The following is a 20,653-nucleotide window of genomic DNA, read 5'->3' as shown; positions in this document are numbered from 1 at the left end:
TAGGTGCTAGGCAGGGCTCTTTGGGGATATAATTTCATAAATGAGGAGCCACCACAGAGGAGGCCCTCTTTTCATTACTCACCTCATATTTGGCTGCCAAGGGGCAAGGCTACTGGGGGATGCAATATCAAAGGTAGGATTAGTGCTGCAGTTCCACTTTCTGTTGGATCTATGATTGCCCTACGCATGAGTAACACCTGAAAAGGTCTACTAATGTCAGGAGCACCCTAGCTGCCTCTTACAGTCTACTCCAATAGCCAACTCAAGACACAGACAAAAGGATTCTTTTCAAGGCTTTAATCCTTTTACAACTTAATGACTCTTTCAGATGCTAATCACCAGCAACTCAGCAAGGAACAACACTGCGGAAAGATAGCAGAGTAGCCTATGCTCCAGGTTAGGCAGTTGGTCCCCATTTGAAGGAGAATCACGGGAAGACCCTGAACTTATGGGCTAGGGAGAGATCCTCCCTCTTTCCCTTGGGTCCTCGGGATGCGACCGTTGCTTGTGCACCAAATGAGAACTACGCCTCCTTTCCGTGCCCTCCATCTGTTGCCACTCCCTGTGTCTGCCCAGAGCGTCCAGCAAGCCCCCCTCCAGCGCTCCCTCACTGCCAGGGTCACTATTTTTCCCAGGAATGCTGGCAGGAGGAATCTCTGCCAGCTGCTGTGCCTGTGAGGGATGATCTGGCTCCTCTCCCACGGATTGCTGTTCCTCCTCAGAATCAGAACTGCTCTGGGGCTCTATCGGCTCAGTTTCCACCCTGACAACTACTAATGTCGAAATTGACATGTTAGGTTAAAAAAAAAAAGTAGGTATGAATTAAGCAGGGCTCAACTTTGGATTGTACTGAAATAGAATCATCCCCCCTGCCCACCCCCCACACTGCCCAAAAAGTAAGTTAAATTATTTGTGGCATTGTTTCTTTGAACTATTCAAACAGCATAAGCTTGCAAGATATACGAGTTACCTGTATGTCTGATACCTGAATCTTCTCTTTCTTCTGCATTTCAGTTTAGGGTGGTTGTTTTTAGTTGCAAATGTAATTAATTGATCAATATCGCTATTTGGTCCTGTATGCTGATATCACAGTGTCTGCTGCTCTTTCCTGTAGGAGCTGTCATGGCCGTTTATGTGGGTTTCGGTGGCTTCCAGCACTATGTCTATACAATATGGTTACAATATGTGGATAGTCTACTCTCCTACTGTGGTGAGGTGGCCCTGCACTGAAGTGGAGTTGTCAGTTGACTTCCTTAAGCAGGAGTTATTGAATAAGCTTCAGTTTTCCCTATGGACCAGGGACATTTTATACTTGTGATCTATGTCCTTGATTTGATGTTTCCCAGGTATCCCTTGAGATTTTAGCAAATGCCGTGCCAAAAATTTTTCCCACATTTTTTTTCCCGACCATTGTCATTCAATTTGACAGAAGAGAAATTGCTTTCAAAAAGAAATTTAATGATGATGAAATTTAGGAGAAATTCTCATGGGCTGGGTTTGGGTTTATTGGGCTTACCTTACTGAGGAGGTGGCTGAGGAGTGAGCACAAGTGTCCTGTGTTTCATTGTACAATCATCTCCCTGGCCGCCTGTAGCCTCCTCAGCACCCTACACTTCAATGAAAGCCCAGTTTAAGGTGCCATGAGGTAATTCCTCCCAAGGGGCTTTTTTAGATCAGGTCATGCAGGCAGCCTGTGAGGCTGGCTGTGATTAGGTAAGCTCAGAAACTTCACAAAAATAAATTATAAAACATCCTGAATGAGGCAGAACAAGGGAATCCTCTTCCATGGGGGGATAAAACTTTCAGGAAATTGGAGGGCAGGTTTTGGCAGTGCACAAACTCCACCTCATCCCTGGAGCTGGACACAACACTGCCCCTGCCTGCATTGCGGTGGATGTATACTGGGGGCCAGCCGGCCAAGACAGCTGATGCTGTTGCAGCACGAAAACCCCTAGGAAAAAAGAAAGCAGCTGTGCTGCAAGTAGGGATTGTGGGGAATTCTGCCCCAGACTCCAGTGGGGCCAGATTCTAAAGAATCCAGCCCCCCGGAGTCTGTGGCGGAACGGAAGACTTACCCCCACCTCCATGCAGAATCATCTTCGGCTGGATCCTCCTGCTCTGGATTGCCAGTGATACGGCCACCATGCCATACTGCTGGCTGAAGGGGACTGACTCTGGCTGCAAATGGCATCCAGGATGCCATTTGCGGCCGTAAAGGCCTTAGTTTAAGGTAAATGAAGCTGTAAATGGACATCCCTGCTTTTATGTGATAGGCTACACGAATATTTGCGTAGCCCATTGCATTAATGAAAAGCACGGACGCAAATGGCATGCAGGACGCCATTTGCGGCCGTAAAGGCCTTAGTTTAAGGTAAATGCAGCCATTTACGGCTGCATTTACCTTTAAACTAAGGTCTTTACAGCCGCAAATGGCGTCCCAGATGCCATTTGTGTCTGCAGTCAGTAGCCCCCTTCAGCCAGCAATATGGCATGGCGGCCATATCACTGGCAGTTCAGAGCCGGCCAGCGGCTCTGCGGAATCACCGCGGAGCGGAGCTGGCCAAAGAGGATTCTGGGGGGGAGGAACGGATTGCCTCCCCCCGTGGACCCCCCCCCCTCTGGACTGGCGGGTAGGGGATTCGTACATCCTAAGCTACAAGCCCTGTCAATGTGGAGCCCTTCCTGGGAGAAACTGTGGATAATTTCTCTTTCCCCTGGAGAAATGTGGTGAAATTGTCTCCCAGTTTTCTCTGCCCACAAGCAAGGTGGGGAATTCCAAGGGGCCATTTGCATACAGCACCAATCACAGATACTCGTGTGGGCGGGAGGCCTGGTTCTCACGCCAACTGATGGACCTTAGGCATCGGGGGCCAAATCAGGCTCATCTGGGGCCCCAATCCAGCCCTCCAAGGTTCCCCAAATAGCCATGCCCCCTTCCCCTGGCCTCACTCCCTTTCTCCCAATCACCAATACTTGGGGGCAGCGTTCAGCTTTTCTACACTCCCCCCCCATTCCAAAAGGGTGAAATGCCTCTCCTATGGCTTAATTCCTGGAATGAAGAGCTTTACGCTAATATATGCTGGTATTATTGGTCCAATTTGCCCTTGGCCCCACCCACTGCTGGGATGCGCCCCCTCCCGAACATCTCCAAACTGGAATTGGACCCCACGGGCTGAAAAATGTTCTGCACCCCTGTCATTGAGCAGCCCAGATTGACTGTCGCACCCCTTCCAGTGTCCCCTTGTCCCCTGGTTTGTTTTTTGCTGCCAATTAAAGTGTGGAGAGCTCCTAATGCCAATATTTGTTTGCTTCTCTTCTAGCTCGTGCAAGACTTCTATAACTTAACGATCTCTGAGCTGATGATGGACCCAGGTTCTCAGATCTTCCTCATGGCTATCACCGTTGCTTTATTCCCACTCGGGGGCATATTTGGGGCAGTTGTAGTTGGCTATTTGGTGGATAGGTTTGGAAGGTACTGAGATAGTATTGTGAATGGAAAACTGTGTGTCCTAGAGCAGAGATCACAGGGCACATTGACCCCACTGGACCCCACCAAGGGCCGCACTGCTGGCCACCTTGTTTTCCAGCAAAATCATGTTCCCAGAAGACCTCTAGGAGTTCAATGTTGTTTGAAAAATCACTTGCCAGCAGCACACTGCAGAATTTCAGAAGCAGAATTTCAGCAGCGATGCTGTAGGACTTTTTTTCTGTGTACACATGCATAGGATTGTACCCCTAGTTAGGCTCCTGGAATCCTACTTCTGGAAAATGATGGCTCTCCACCAGCTAATATAATTTTATTTACAGGAAGTGGGAACATAGCCTCCAAACACTAGATAATCCTACCGAATTTGGTGTCAATTGATCCTGTAGCTAAGGATGGACGAAAGTCCCTTACCTGGTCCCGCAGCTGTTTTCAGTGGGGGGGGAGGCGCTCCGTTTCTCCCCCCGAAATTCTTGGCAGGGGGAGGCGCCCCATCCCTCACTGCCAAAATTCAGGCCGGGGGGGAGCGCCCTGTCTCCCCGGCCGCGAAATAAAAAAGTAAATTGAAAAAAAGAAAAACGTGATAGGCTACGTAACGATTTACGTAGCCTATCACGGCTGACTTTGAAAATCTAGCCGTGATAGGCTACGTAAATCGTTACGTAGCCTATCACTTTTTTTTTTTTTTTACTTTTGGGGAAATGGCGCCGGTGGCGGCAGCCAGTCGGAAGACCGGCCGCCGCCCCCGCCGCTGCCGAAACGCTGCCGAAACGCCGCCGAAACACCGCTGGGACCCACCGCCAAGAGGGACATTCGACAGAGGTAAGTCCCATCCTGGGGGGGCGGGGGGGCGGAGAATTTCCCCACCAATTTCGGGGGGCCGAATGCGTTGGCATTCGGCCTCCCGGAGATTCGTGGAGAAATTCTCTGCCATCCCTACCTGTAGCTAGGACACCAAGTAAGATGGAAGTCCAGCTTTTCTAGTAGACCCATGGGGAAGGGCCAATGATGGAAGATATGTTTGCATGCAGAAAATCCCAGGTCCAGTCCTCAGCATCCAGCTCTTCCAAAAACCAGCTCCCTAGTCCTTATGAAAATGAGCAGCCAATGTCTGCTAACATCTCAGAAGTGAAAGAAGGCATGTGAATAAGATCTGAGTATTGGATTGTACACTGCCCAGAGAATTTCAGTTACTGGGTGGTTTAAAAGTACAGTAGATAAAATTAATGCTTGGGAGTTGGAGCTTCAGTGTATGGTGTAACTTTTTCCTTTCACATACCTACCAAAACCAGAACAAATTATCCAGAAAAACAAATGAGGACCCTGTTAAAATTCCATAGATCGTCTCCCCCCCCCATACTCTTCTGATAGTACTATATATTCATTAGCATCTCCCCACTCCACTGTCCCTTTTCACTGTCTTTTCAGGAAAGGCACTTTGATGATAACTAATATTTTGTCTGTTGTCTCTGCTGTCCTTATGGGTACTTCCAATGTGATACATGCCTATGAATACACCATGTTCACACGCTTGTTCACTGGAATAAGCACAGGTAAGTCAGGATCATAGATTTAATGTTTTAATTTTTTAAAGAAAAAGGTTCCCGAAATGAAATTTGCCCAGCATTCATGCCCTTCAACACAAACGTTCAGGGACAATGAAAAGAAGTGATATGCATGCACACAGAGGAGAGAGATGAGCACAGCTATATTTTGATGTTTTCTCTACTGCAGATCACAGTATTGAAAAGGCAGGCCATTTTTTAAAAAAACTAAGCAGTGGCTTGGCACTTTAGTGGTGGGAACTCTTGCAGCAAAATACCATGCAAAGCACTGGCAAGGGCTGGATGTGCCTGATCTTGTCTGATCTTGGAAGCTAAGCAGGGTCAGCCCTGGTTAGTATTTGGACGGGAGACCACCTGGAAATCAGGCTTCCTGCATTGGACTCAATGGTCTTGTAGGCACCTTCCAACCCTATGATTCTATGAGATCTATGAGATTTTCACACATCACATTTCACTACTTGGCTCCATAGCCAGTTTCCAGAACTGACACTCAGATTACACTTCCTAAGATATAGGAATAGGGTGTCAGGTAGGGTTGGTATTAAAATTCTGTGGAGTATTGAGCTGGAGAACATACGGTTATAAAACCAGTTAAAATGGCAAATTAAATAAATGCATTGAAAAGGGGCTCTTGTACACAGAATTAGGTCAATATTTTATTTATTAATTTGTCATAAAAGATTTGCCATCCCAATGAATCAGAGGTTGGGGTAACAGTACACTAAAAATGCTACCGTATCTCTGGCTACTGGACCTACAGAAGGTATACAGACTGTGGCTTCGGAGTCTCCAGGGGAGGACAATTCTAATCTTGAGAGGCTAACCTGATTTGATTTGGAGGTCTACCTGGGCAATATCACCAGACCTCTGGTGTCAAATGCCATGCCTCTGCATAATTTCAGCCAGCGGCTTCCCATGCACCTTGGGAAGGAGAGAATGGCATTTTGCAGAACTCCACAGGGAACCTCTTAAGAGTGATGAGCAATTATGATTACCACCTACTGGGACGTCTTTTACTCTATGAAGATATTCATATGTTTCTGAACATTTTGTCACATGCATGCTGTGAATGATCAGTTAATATATCTTCTAACTAGGCTTACTGTCTGGTGCTCTCCCCATATACCTCGGTGAAATCTCTCCTAGAAGCCTGAGGGGAGGCATTGTCTTGATGTCTCAGTTCTTTCTATCCATTGGTGTCCTATTGGCTCAGACACTAGCACTTCGTGAAATCTTGGGGACCTCACAAGGTAATTTTGGAAAAGCGCATCCTTTGGCTTGCAGTAGATCAGATGCATCACCACAGATTCCTCATTGTACCTTTATCATCATTGTATCATCTTGCACAGGTTGGCCAGTACTGATGGGACTCATTGCAATCATACCAGGGACACAGATCTTCCTAGTGCCCTGCTATCCTGAAAGTCCTAGGTATCTAATGATTCAGAAGAGGGATGAAGAGAAAGCAAGAAAAGGTACAATGGCTCTAATCTGTAGTCTCTAGGAGTTGGCATCATTCATAGAGTGATATCCCATCAGGCTGAAGAAACTTCATCCACCACGGCCTGTCTCACAAGTTCTCACCATCTTACTATTACCATTATCCCCATGTTATCCCCAAGAAAGCACCTGCCAGTGTCACCCGGTGCTTGCTCCCTTTGTACTGTGCCCTCACCATTGTAGGGCTGTCGTTGTAGTTGTTCTGTAAAAAAAACTTTTTATAAGAGGCCAAAACAGATTATAAATAAATAAATAAATAAATGCCCAATGTTTGTCATAAAATCATAGGTTTGGAAAGGACTGTAGAGATCATTTAATCCAGCCCCGTGCTCAATGCAGGGTTGGCAATACAGGAAGCGGATGCATAGGAACATAGGAAGCTGCCTTATACTCTGTCAGGCTGTTGATCCATCCAGTCCAGTATTGCTGCTGGTAGCTGCTCTCCAGGGTTTCAGGCAAGATTCCTTCCTAGCCCTACCTGGGACCTTCTGCTACAGCATCCCTGATAGATAGCCATCCAGCCTCTACAGAAAGACCTCCTGTGAAGGAGAACCTGACATCTTTTGCGACAGTCTATTCACTGCCCTCTCACTGCTAGGCTGTTTCTCCTAATGTTCAGCTGAAATTTGCTTGATTGTGGTCCTGCTCCCTTCAGCAACAGAAAATGAATCTGCTCCATCTTCTGTATAACAGAAGATATTTGAAGAATGCCATCATGTCTCCACTTAGTTTTCTCTTTTCCAGGAGAAACAAACTCAGGTCTCTCAACCATTTCTTATTGGACTCGTTTTCCAGATTGTTCACCATCCTGGTTGCTCTTCTCTGGAGACTTAAACTGCTCTAACTTATTCTCTTTCCCAAAGGAAATCTTGGGCATTGTAGTTCTGTGGGAGTAGGGTAAGGGCCAAGAATCTCCATAAGGCTGGCTTAGATTTGCTACTTGTTGGTCTGGAGGCAGGGCATTTTATGCCATTATGTGTGGGTGGGGCATTTCAGTCTTTTTCCTGCCTCCTAGCTGAGCAGAGGAAGCTGCCCAGCTGGTCTAGGGGCTATACAAGCAAGCAAGCTCCCAGAGAGCAATCGATCAGGGAGAGCAAGCAGGAGTTTGGCAGAGGAGTTTGGCAGGGGAGGTCAAGGGGGAGGCCCCTAACATTTTTTTAAATTTCTTTTTCTCGTAATACACACTTCCTTACCAGTGGGACTCTGTTGTTAACCTCCTGAGAATAGAGAACAAAGCACATGCTATCCCAGTACCATCAGAAAGCTGGAAACATAAAGAGAATAGAGACTATGGAAGGAAAATACTTTCCAGTGGTGCTGACCTGCAAGGTGTGTGCAATGTTTGTTTTCTTGCCTGAGATCAACATGGCCTACACATGCAACAACTGCAAGTTGATTACACTGTTGGAAGAAAAAGTACAAGGACTGGAGCGGCGAGTGTCCACCCTCCAGAGAATAATAGAAGACAAAGAGTATTTCTGTGCTAAGATATGTATTTTTAACATATAGGGCAACTCCACCTCCCTTTCTATTCCTTCTGTTCTGTTTGAACAATTTGTGTCCTTCAATTTCCTGCCTCCCAGCTGTTTCCTGCCTCCCAGCTGAGCAAAGCAGAGCAGAGCAGAGCAGAGGAAGGTGTTCCAGCTGGTCTTGGGACTACAGAAGCAAGCAAGCTCCCAGAGAGTGAGCGATCAGAGCCAGTGAACAGGGGGACCAAACAGGAGTTGGCCAAGGGAGGTGCAGTGACAGAAGAGACAAAGGAGACAAAGGCAAAGAGGTTCATGGGCTGGAGGAAGCTGGAAGAAGCCCAGAGGGCTGTCCTTTACCTTCTGAGTGGCTGTGAGCTGACCAGGTGCTCCTGAGAGCTCCAACTGAACTGGGTGTGTGTGGCCTGAGTACTCCCAGCAGCTGTGTGGGTAGGAAGCTTCAGTCTGTTTCCCACCTCCCAGCTGAGCAGAGCAGAGGAATATACTCCAGCTGGTCTTGGGACTATAGAAGTAAGCAAGATCCCAGAGAGTGAGCAATCAGAGTGAGTGAACAGAGGGAGCAAACAGGAGTTGGCCAGGGGAGTTTGGCAGGGAAGGCCCCTAACATTTATTTATTTATTTATTTATTTATTTATTAAACATTTTTTCATTTTTTTTAAAAAAAATATTTGTCTTGTTACACACACTTCCATACCAGTGGGACTCTGCTTTTATCCTGCAGTGAGCAGAGGGCCAGGCACAGGCTACTCTAGAACAACCAGAAAGCTAGACACAAAAAGGGTAAAGAGACTATGGAAGGACAAGACACTCCAGTGGTGGTGGAGTGTCTTGTCCTTGCACCTCTGCAAGGTGTGTTCCATGTTTGTTTTCTTGCCTGAGAACAACATGGCCTACATGTGCAACAAGGGGTGTTTCAGTCTTTTTCCTGCCTCCTAGCTGAGCAGAGGAAGCTGCCCAGCTGGTCTAGTGGCTATACAAGCAAGCAAGCTCCCAGGGAGCAATCGATCAGGGAGCGCAAACAGGAGTTTGGTTGATCACACTGCTGGAAGAAAAAGTAAGAGGACTGGAGCGGCAACTGTAGACCCTCCAGGGAATAAGAGAACATGAAGAATTCTTGGAGAGAACGGTGGAACTACAGCAGCAAAGCGAAGTACAAGAGTTACAAGAGCAACAGCAAGCTGAGGCAGAAGAGGAAACTGCTGAAGTGAGGAAAAATGAAGTAGAGGATTCTCCTGGGAAAGGGTGACAGTAAGGAGCAGAAGAACTAGAAGACACTCGGCACCAGTGGAAGCAGTGGAACTAGGGAACCGTTTCCAGGTACTTGAGGATGAGACTGGAGGACAGCCTGCAGAGGAAGAATTACAGGGGACCCTGCATGAGAGCAAGCAAGAGGTTGAAGGTCAGTCAAGCAGAGGTGATGAAACCAACGCTTACAACAAGAAGAAGAAGAAGAGAAAAGTAGTAGTAGTAGGAGACTCCTTGCTGTGTGGGATCAAAACCCAAGTATGTCGCGAAGATCCGTGGACTCGCCAGGTATGCTGTCTCCCAAGAGGATGGATTAGAGCCATGACTGAAGGGTTGCCTGCACTCATAAAGCCCACTGAAAGCCCATCCTTTTCTTCTCATCCATGTGGGAACAAATGATACCACCAAATGGAGCTGCAAAGAAATCATGTCAGAATTTGAAACTGTGGGAAGGAAACTCAAGAACTTTGGGACCCAGATAGTTCTCTCATCCATCATTCCAGTAGTTAGAAGAGGGATAGAAAGGGAAAGAAAAATACTCTGGGTGAATGAATGGCTGCGAAGGTGGTGCCGACCAGAGAGATTTAGATTCTGGGACCATGGGCAATACTTCCTGGAAGATGGAATGATAATTTTTTGATCAGGTAACCTCCCTTGTGGACTGTGGGAATGCCATGGGCATAATATATCTCGACTTCAGCAAAGCTTTCAACACAGTGCCCCATGATCTCCTGATGGGCAAACTAGCTCAAAGTGGACTAGATGAAACAACTCTCAGGTGGATCCACAGTTGGCTACAGGATCAGACTCAAAGGGTGCTTATCAATGGGATCTTCTCAAACTGGGGAGAAGTAATGAGCGGGGTACCGCAGGGCTCAGTCCTGGGCCCAGTGGTCTTTAACATTTTTATTAATGACTTGGATTAGTCATTTTTATTAATGACTTGCAGGGAATGCTGATCAAATTTGCAGATGACACAAAATTGGGCGGGATAGCTAATACCTTGGAAGACAGAAACAAAATTCAAAGTGATCTTGATAGACTGGAGCGCTTGGCAGAAAACCACAAAATGAAATGTAATAGGGATAAATGCCAAGTTCTGCACCTAGGAAAAAGAAACCAAATGCACAGTTACAAGACAGGGGATACTTGGCTCAACAAAACTACAAGTGAGAAGGATCTTGGAATGGTTGTCGATCACAAGCTGCATATGAGCCAACAATGTGATGTGGCTGCAAAAAAGGCAAATGCTTTTTTGGGCTGAATTAATAGAAGCGTAGCTTCCAAATCCCTGGAAGCACTAGTTCCCATCTACTCAGCACTGGTTAGGCCTCATCTGGAGTACTGTGTCCAGTTCTGGCCCCTGGTCTTTAAGAAGGATGTAGACAAGCTGGAGAGGGTTCAGAGGAGGGCAACAAGGATGATCAGGGGACTGGAAACAAAGCCCAGTGTAGAGAGACTGAAAGAACTGGGCATGTTTAGCCTTGAGAAGAGAAGACTGAGGGGAGATATGATAGTGCTCTTCAAGTACTTGAAAGGTTGTCACAGAGAGGAAGGCCAGGATCTCTTCTCAATCATCCCAGAGTGCAGGACACAGAACAATGGGCTCAAGTGACAGGAAGCCAGATTCTGGCTGAACATCAGGAAAAACTTCCTGACCATGGAACCAATGACCCAGGGAGGTAGTGGGCTCTCCCACACTGGAGGCATTCAAGACGAGGCTGGACAGCCATCTGTCAGGGATGCTTTGACTTAGATTCCTGCATTGAGCAGGGGGTTGGACTTGATGGACTTATAGGCCTCTTCCAACCCTCCTATTCTATGATTCTATGATCCCCCTGCCCCTGCTTCTCCTTTGCGATTCATAAGCACAGACAGAGAGGCATCCCCTTCCCCATGGAACTTTAAAAAATCTAATTTTTGCCTGGATGGGTGAAGAGAAGAATTGAAGACACAATGGTCAAGGGTAGCAAGAGAACAGAGTGGAATGGGAAGAATGGAGGAACGGCAACCATGACATGCATGTACTGCATCGATTGGCTTCTAGGCTCCTGATAATGGAGGGCACTTATGAAGGCCAGTAAAAGGCATTCTGCCCTACAGTTAGTGCTGTGCTGAAAATTCCTCCTCCATTTTTTTCAACCATTCTCATTAAATTTGATAGAAAAGAAATTGCTTTCGAAAAGAAATTCAAAGGAAGAGAAATTTTGGAGAAATTCTCATAGGCTGGGTTTGGGGTTCTTGTCCTTACTTTACTTGTGAGGTGACCATGGGGTGTACAGAGAATCATTGTACAATAATCTCTGTGGCAGCCTTTAGCTTCCCACACTTCAATGAAAGCTGTCATGAGGAAGACATCATGAGGCAATTCCTCCCATGGGGCTTTTTCAGTTCAGGAATGGCAGGTGGCCTGGGAGGCTACAGAGCAATGGGAAGATGTGTAACAGAGAGAGAAAACACATACAGCACCCTTGGCCACCTCGCAGTGATTGGGGCAGCTCAAAAACCCAAAGAAAGTAAAAAAACAACAACAAAGATCTGCCTCAGAAAATTGGAAGCCTCAATATAGTTGATGCTATAGTGACTTGCAAGAGCAGTGCAATAAACCAAACACTTTTAGGAAAAAAAGAAAGAACCTACAATCCCTGCAAATTGTCAGTCCTATTTGTGACAAATTGTTGGAGAATTTCTCCTCCCCACGGAGAAATTTGTTGGAATTGTCCCCCCAATTTCCCTGCCTACAAATAGGCCCGAGAATGTTGAGAGGCTGCTTGCACACATCTCTACCTAAACTACATATCCCCTTTGCCTGAAAGTCACAGGCAGTGTGAGATAATTCTCCAAAGTCCTGCCCTGATCACACTACTGTATGTGGGTTGTGTACATGTCTGCCTAGCTTCCCTGTCTTCCCTCCCTCCCTCCCCACCCAACCACACCACACCCCAATTAAAAGCCTTGCTGCCTCTGTTCCCCTTCAGTCTTGCAGCAGCTGAGAGGAAGGGCCAATGTAGAATCTGAGATTGAAGAGCTCCGCCAAGAGGACCTCTCGGAGAAGTCAGAGAAGCAGATGAATCCCCTCAAACTACTGTGGAACCAAAGCCTACGGTGGCAAGTCGTCACTGTCATTGTCTTGATCGGCGGCCAGCAGCTCATTGGCGCCAATGCAGTAAGGAAGGCAAAAATATCCCCAACTGATAAGAAGTTGAGCCAGGAAAAAGGACGACTTATTTTTACATGGGTGGTGTGGGAGGGGACGGGACCCAGGACCCAGTTCAGTGCCCACAAGTTCCTCTGTGCCCATGCACACCTGTCCCCACCCACAAAGTGCCCTGCCAATAACTTCTGCCAATACTTTCCAAGAGGCATTCTTAGATACTTATTTGCATTTATTTATTTCATTTCACTTCTATAGGGATTGTTTCCACCTTAGAGGAGTGAGTTTGGAGGCGACATGAGCGATTCCCCAGAAATGGGCAGTGTAACAGTTGAAAGATTCAACAACCCCTGGAGAGATTCAAGATCCCTGACTCAGCTCTCTTCCTTTACAAAACTAGGGTCTAAGGAAATATAACCTCCGCCTGTCCCCAGATGCACATCTGTCCCTATAACGTCAAATGGGTGGGGGGATGTGATGACAACTTCACAGAGACTTCCCTTCACGTTTGAGTTTCCTCTCCATGATCAAGTGGTAGCAAATGAATTGGAGCAGGGGAAACATTGGTTGGATGCAGATATAGTCTTACACAGAGTAAACCTATTATAATCAATAGGACTTAAACTAGTCATTATTAATTTTCCCCATTGATTTCCATGGGTTTCTACAAGGAAGATTAAGCCTGGATCCAAATCACTGAGTGTAATGATACTATATATTACATGATTTGTTTGTTTGTACTAGACATTGCCTGGGAGAGATGATGGGGGGGGGGGAATGCTATCCATGCATGCCTTAGTAGTTAAATCCTTTGTGATCATCTTTAAAAATACATAAATTGCAATGTGGCTATATATCCTAAGTGGCATTCACACTTCCCTACAGCAGGACTGGCTTGGCACCTAATGGTGTTTGTGCTGGATCTTGCACCTCTGCCTCCAACTGGGCTTAAATCAGGGAATGGTAATGCGTTTTTCTTGGATTGTTTATCTTTTAAGGAAAATTCTGTATTTAATATTTCATATAATTTTACATGTATACAGCCCTGCCCCTGGGCCTTTTGAAAAGCCATAGAGCCGAGGTGAGCAACTTGTGGCCCTCCAGATGTTTTGGCCTACAACTTCCATCTGCCCTAACCAGAATAGCCAATAATGAGGGATCATGGAACTTGTAGGCTGAAACACTGGGAGGGCCACAAGCTGTCCACCCCTGCCAAAGGCCAGTCTCACTCTCGAGGGAATCCTTCAGGAAGCAGAACTGTCCCTTGATTATATGCTGATGTTGTATTTCTTAATCCAGTCAGTGTAAATTTAATCTAGTTCCAAGACAAACTTCATTCGGGCCCCTGGAGGTCTTCCTGGACTTAAAGCAGGGGTTGGTCAGTATTTCATAGGGGTGACAGGCACCCCTCCCTGTCCAGGCTCTCCGGGCGCCTGCCCAGCCCCTGCCCCTGCTCATGCACCCTGAGACCCCACTTGATCCCTCACTGTGCTCGCTGAGCCACCTACACTCCCCTGGGCCCCATCCTCTTGCATCATGATCGCCCTTGTGCAAAAGAACATGGTGATCATGAAAATATGCACATAGAGCTAGACATGAAATGGTGCTGTCAATCGCCCTTATATGCAAGGTTACAGGTGTAAATGGGCTATTTCCCGTGGAGACAGGACTTTTTAATGCCATCCCACCCTCTCCTTTGGGGTAAAAGAGACAGTAGCCTTTAAGGAACAGCAAAGAAATGTAGCTGTCACTGGAAATGTAGTTGTCCTCCACCTCCAGAATGGAAGAAACAAAGGCAGGTCTTCTTCTTTTTTTCCTAATTCCAATTCCCGTCAATCTCAACCAGCATGGCCAATAGTCAGCACTGGTATCATAGAATAGTAGGGTTGGAAGGGGTCTACAAGGCTGTAGGAGCTGTAGTCTTGGGGACATGAGCGGGGGGGAGTCCACTGGACTCCCAGACTGAATCGGTGCCCACACCATCCCTAGTATTTCATTTCAAAGGAAAGGAAGTGATGATTAGAAACACAGGAAGCGGACTTATCCCTAATGGTCCACATAGGGATGTATGGTTTTTGTTAAATCCGTTCTGTCTGTATTCTGCAGATTGTCAGGCACCTTTCGTTCCATCATCCAGTCATTGACAGAATTGGATTTTTCTCAATTTATCAAATGTGTGTTTATGCACACTTGCGCAAATGTGCACTTCTGAAAATGTGCAAATCCCCCCCATGTGTATTTTCACCATTTAGCCTGGGGTGAAGAGAAAGGATGCCTATTTTGGGCTGGTCTTTTTCAGATTTTTGTACAACTGAACTTGTGTACAATTCCAGAAGGTTAAAAAAAAAATGGTCCACAAGTCCATGGAATCCATGCAACTTTGGTGGGGGGGGGGGAATCAACTGTGGAATCCACAGGTTGAATTTATAGAAATCTGAACCCATTTGAATCCATTGCTTGATTTCTCTGACATCCCTAGATCCACCTAGCTCAATACTGTTTATACCAGCTTTCCGTAGCCTGATGCCTTCCGGGTATTTTGGACTATAACTCCTAGGATTCCTGACTATTAGCTAAGCTGGCTGGGGCTGATAGGAGCTGAAGTCCAATGCATCTGGGGGGCACCAGGTTGGGGAAGCATGACCGACTCTGAGAAACAGCAGCTCTCCAGAATGTCAGACAGACTGGAAGCCTCATATGTTTCTGTCCGCAAATTCTCCATCCTTTTGAGTCACCAAAATAAAGCCCAGCTTGATGGGTATGTGAGGTGGGACCAGGTAAAGGAAGATGGCATCTCTAAAGCACAGATCTTGTTGCTTAAAGAGTCTGGAACTGGAGAATTTGGGAGAAAGGAGCGAAATTGAATGGCTTCATTCCCTAGGATGTGAAAGTGTTCTAGAATAAGGGCAGCTGATATCCAAGATTCAGCAATTGAGGATTTCTTAGTTCTTCAGAACTGTCTGTCACCAGCAGCAGCTGTTTCCAAGACCTTTGATTGTTCTGGTTTGATTACAGGCATACTACTACACAGAGAAAATCTACATGTCTACGAAGGTGGGCATAGACAGTGTCCGGTTCATTAGCATAGCCACAACCACTCTTATCTGCTTCTCAAGTGTAATAGCGGTAAGCCTCTCCCACTTCTGTCTCTCTCACCCTCTAACTCAGAGGTCCCCAGCATTCTTGGATCTGTGGGCACACTGGGAATTGGAGATACCAGTGTAGGCATCACCACAAAATGCCTACTCAGAGGGTCCCTGCTTTGGCATCTACAATTCACGTCTATGGATCTTAGGCTGCGTTTTATTCAGCAAGAATTTTTGCTTTGTGAGGTCATTGGAGGGCATGATCTTGGTGATTCCACATGGACCTATGGCCCGACTGGAGTCCACCAGGAGAAGAGACTTCAGTGTGGTGGCCCCCTTCCTTTGGAACTCCCTGCCTCTGGAGGTCAGGCAGGCACCGACACTATGTTGTTTCCAGTGCCTCCTGAAAACAGCACTGTTCCAGGAGGCATTCCTTAATTGACCAGCCACGGTTTCTATTGGCATTCTGTGTGTGTGTGTGTGTGGGTTTAAACCATAATTTTAATATGATGTTTTAATCTTTTTATTCTTTGGTTGTTTTATCTTTTTTGTTCACCACTCCAAAATCTGTTTTAGATGTGGAGTGGTATACAAATTTTGTAAATAAATAAACAAATAAATAAAATATTTGATACCGCAGCACCTCTTTAATAAGGGATTGTCTAAACTGGATAATTGCTGGTAGTGCAATACAGCTAATGCTTCTTTTAAATGGATGTCTTGGCAATGTCCAGTAGTTGCTTCTTTTTGCAGGGAGGTTATTACACAGAAAAAAATTGTACTGGAATAGTCTTTAATATTCACTGTAGTACACACTCTTTTAAATTATTTACCTGCTTCATAGAAATTAACAAATGGTCAGTGTAAATGGATTCTCTGCACCCCTTTGGCAGCTAAAAGACTTAGGGCACAATCCTATGGCTGCTAGTCAGTGGCTAGATAGCCATAGGATACGTCGGTTCCTGGGAACCGACCTCAGAGCTGGTGCTCTGAGGTCAGTTCCCTGAGAACTGGCCTCCATCCCCTCCCATGCTGCCTTGTAGGCAGTGTGGATCAGCCTCCCACCACCGCACTCGTAAGAGCAGCGCAGAGCAGCAAAAATGGGGTGTTCCTGGGGGTGGGCTGGGGCAGCGGGGATGGAAGTGCCTTTCTGATGCTTCCTATTCATCCTCCGGCATCAGCCTCCCCGCTCTCACTTCCCGCAGCTAGACAGCCGAAATCAGCTGTCTAGCTGTGAATGCAGGGTGGCTCAAGCATGGAGGATTGTGTCCTCCAGGTTGTAATATTACAACATGGGAAAGATAATCACTCACCTCCTATAATGTAATGGATTGAGGACCTTACAACACTTTGAATATTTGAATGGGTGGCATATAGATGCCACCTTCAAATGGATATCTATTTGGATATTTGGTCCACTTTTGTTGAAACCCATGTAGAATTGCTAGAAAGTTGTATGCATTTCATACACATCCATGTATGCATATTTTTTTTTAAAAAAATGGAATAATAAAAAAATACTTTTGGGTGCCCGTGCGTAGCACACTGGGGACACCTAAATCCTGAAACTCATTTTTCTTTTTTCTCTGAAGGACTGATCTTCACTGAAAATGTTTATATCTGTTTTATGCCATTTAGCTGCCATAGCATCCCTCCGATCAACCTGGGAATTGTAGTTTCATAAGGGTTCTCTTGAGTATTCTTTGTAAGAGATCCCCACAGGACTTTCCCAGCCTGGGTCCCCACACATGTTGTGGACTACAGCTCCTGCCATCCATCACTGACTACTGGCCGTAGTTGTCCTTCCTTTGTTTCTTCCATTCTGGAGGTGGAGGACGACTACATTTCCAATCACAGCTACATTTCGTCACTGCTCCCTAAGGGCTGCTGTCTCTTTACTGCCAATGCAGAGGGCAGGATGGCATTAAAAAGTCCTGTCCCCAGACAAACTGGAAATCTCGGCCAACTGTATGGAGATCCCATACCTCAAACCCATTACCACAGAAGCACATAGGTATGCTCCTTTGTTTCTGACTTAAATCCTTTATATTTCATAAAGCCCTTGACCCCTAACTGTGGCAATGGTCATACAGATTCAAGCACACCACACTTCAATAGGTTTTTGTGAGGATTCCTCCTTAATAAGTTTCTCCCAGGAACTCAGGAGAGTGGAACTTGGTGTTCCTCCACTTTGCATTTTATACTTAGCAGAATCCTGTACGACTGGTAAAGCCATCCTTCATCAACCTGGTGCCATCCACATGTTTTGGATTAAAACTCCCATCAGCCCCAGCCAGTTTGGGGAAGGCTGGGAAAGAGTGACCAAACATTAACCATGAACCATGGCCAAGCAGGGGTTTGGTCTAGTGATGGGCAAATTTACCCCAACAGAAATCGTGATTTGCATGCAAGATTCCAAATTCTGCTGTCCAGTCTCCGATGACAGCTCTCCAGTATTCTGAGTCCTCATTTCACATATACACATTAGTACAGAAGCACAGACCTTCTCCTTCCCTACCAGTGAGCCATCTAGCTTGCGTTACTTCCCTCCCAAACTCCTCCTCCTTGAAATGCCATGTGCACATGCTCCTAGCTAGTGTGGATGTCTTCAGAGATTCCAGGAAGTGCCTGCTGGGCTGAAACACTATCTCTGAAGACAACCAAGCTGCAGCAAGCATGAAAGGAGGTTTTCTAAACTACTGAGAGCTTTAGAAAAGGTCCTTCTGTGCTTGTAGCAATGTGGCTTCCTTCAGAGATAATGTTTAGCCATTTGACAACACCAGGGCATGTCATATGGGCATTTCCACGATGTTAAAGTGCTCATAATCACTCTTGATTTGAATAATCAAACTTTGTTGGATAGCCATCCAAGCTCAGTACACATGCGAGCATTACAAGCATCTCAGATTTGACTTACGAGCCACCTGATTCCAAGTTTTACCGGCATCACTAGTTTGAACTCAGATATTAATCCAATGCTTTATCCACTACACTCCCACGGCTCATGATGGCCTCTTCTTCTCTCATACATCCTTGCCTTTATATTCCCCAGATATATCTTGCTGATTGTGCAGGACGGAGGGTTCTGCTTCTCACTGGCTTTGGGATCTGCACCATCACCTCTGTTCTGTTGCCAATTTCCCTCAATCTGCAGGTTTGTAATTTGAAACTTCAAGCATTGGTAAAATACAGAGCTCAGCATCACTCAATGGGCTGCCCTTGGGCACCTCCTTCCTCCACACACAATCTGTGCTGCACTCGCAAAGCTAACAAGCCAGGTAGAAAGTTGGTTGTAGAAAGTTGGTTTTAGGCCCTAACTTCTAGGGGATGGGAGAGCTGAAATGTAGGTTCCAATGTACAGATCTTCCCAGAGAAAGGTGCCTGGATGTTGCAGTCCAGTGCTAGAGATTTTACATGGACTCGTCTCTTGAGGTCCTGTGGCATCTGTTGTATTCTTTGGACCAGCTGGGTTATGGAATAAATGATGCCCATTGCAAAGATGGGATGTCCTTTATGACAAAGGGTACCTGGCAATGTCAATAGTAGATAACTGAATACGACCAGCTTTCTCCAACAGAACAGTTTCCCAGTGTTGGCGTATTTCAGCACAGTTTTTGTTGACACATTCTTCGTTGGATACACCCTAGGACCATGTAAGTGTTCAAATGACATACTGAGTTTCTTGGATGAAGTGCAAGGTGTGGAAAAATTAGTGGCATTCAATGTTCTCGAATCCTTTCTCTCCACCCAAGTTCCGGTTCCATCAATACTCGTAATAGAGCTATTCTTCCAGTCATCCCGGTCATCAGCTTTTGTGATTGTGGGATTTGTGCAGTGGCTGCTAAACTTCCTTACAGGAGTGACATTCCTTCATATAGAGGTGCGTGATTTTAAAGATCCATTTGGTAGGGAGGGCATAGTTTGCACAAATAAAGCAATCCCCACACACCACCATTTCTTCCCAGACAAACTGTGTATGAAGCTTCTGTCTTGAGAGTGATCAATTTGTCACCATTTGTTGCCCCTTAGAATTCATGTCAGTGTGTTTTGTTAAAGCAGAATATCAAGGCATCTCAAACATTTACAACTATCCGATGGCTTATTGGGTAGACTTGGCCATAAATCCAAATGCATAGCCTTGGACGAGTTGCTCTTGTTCTAAGGGAAAGGTCATAGCGCACTGGTAGAGAACACAGTTTGCATGCAGAAGGTCAGAGAAACCTACCCCAGATATCTCCAGATAGGCCTGGGAAAGACCGTTGTCTGAGACCTTGGAGAGCCACTGCCATGGAGAGCTAATACCACAGAAATTAGGTAGATGGGCAAGTAGTCTGAGTTTGCATATGGCTGCTTCATATGGTCCTATGTATGATCAGCTTAGTCACCTCCCAGGGTACCTGGGACTTGAACCAGAAACTACAATGGCCTGAGACTGAGAGCTACTGTGGACTGCCCGTTCTCACTTTTGGGGCCCTATTCAGACATGGAAGAGAGGAATGCCTATTAACATCAGCACCTGAGATTGGCAGATTGTTTGAAGTTGAAGCATTAGTCAAGCCCAGTATAATATATAAATGCCAAACAGCCTGGCCTTCTGCTTTCACCTGGCTAACAAACAGAAAAGAACAAGTGCTTCTGCTTATTGCATGCCTCCATCTCAAGCTGCTACCTCCAGCAGCTGACTGGGCTGCAGCACACAAACTCCTTGTGTGGCCCACCGTGGCCCACAAACCTCCCTCCCAGGGTGCTAGTCAGATTCAGTCATCATCATCACCACCCCTTGTGCTCCTTTGGGTGGGGGGTGGGGGTTCAGAGATATATGTGTGTGATAAAGAAATAAGCTTCCATTTTGTGCTCATACCTGTCTTTTTTTCTCCATCCGGCCCGCAAATGCTTTCCATTTCATCTTTAGAGACGTATTGGGGCCTACACTTTCCTAATCTTCCCTCCAATCTGTGCAGCCACCTTTGCTTATATCTTCAAATTTGTCCCAGAAACCAAGCAAATGACCTTTCTGGATATTCGGAGAGTCATGGCAATCCAGGCAGCCCGGAAGATTCAGGTCAAGGGGCAGATGGGCAAATAGAGACTCCAGAAGTGCCCTCCCCACCCCTGTGCAGCATTTTGTTTAT

General features: G+C 46.2%; 1 protein-coding gene across 1 annotated transcript; it reads left to right on the top strand.

The window, feature by feature from the left end:
- The first annotated feature begins 1,132 nt into the window (after nt 1–1,132).
- Nucleotides 1,133–20,607, top strand: LOC146346583 (solute carrier family 2, facilitated glucose transporter member 5-like). Its single transcript, XM_084851420.1, has 11 exons — nt 1,133–1,210; nt 3,321–3,472; nt 4,913–5,037; nt 6,147–6,299; nt 6,399–6,524; nt 12,260–12,447; nt 15,451–15,561; nt 18,574–18,675; nt 18,846–18,864; nt 19,274–19,401; nt 20,434–20,607. The coding sequence occupies exons 1-11, from the start codon at nt 1,133–1,135 to the stop codon at nt 20,605–20,607; spliced, it is 1,356 nt and encodes a 451-aa protein (XP_084707546.1).
- Nucleotides 20,608–20,653: the final 46 nt, after the last annotated feature.

The sequence above is a fragment of the Heloderma suspectum genome, chromosome 4, assembly GCF_057233095.1.
Source record: "Heloderma suspectum isolate Gila_16-S chromosome 4, 16-S_ref, whole genome shotgun sequence".
Lineage (NCBI taxonomy): Eukaryota > Metazoa > Chordata > Lepidosauria > Squamata > Helodermatidae > Heloderma > Heloderma suspectum.
This window is presented reverse-complemented; position numbering and strand designations above follow the sequence as displayed.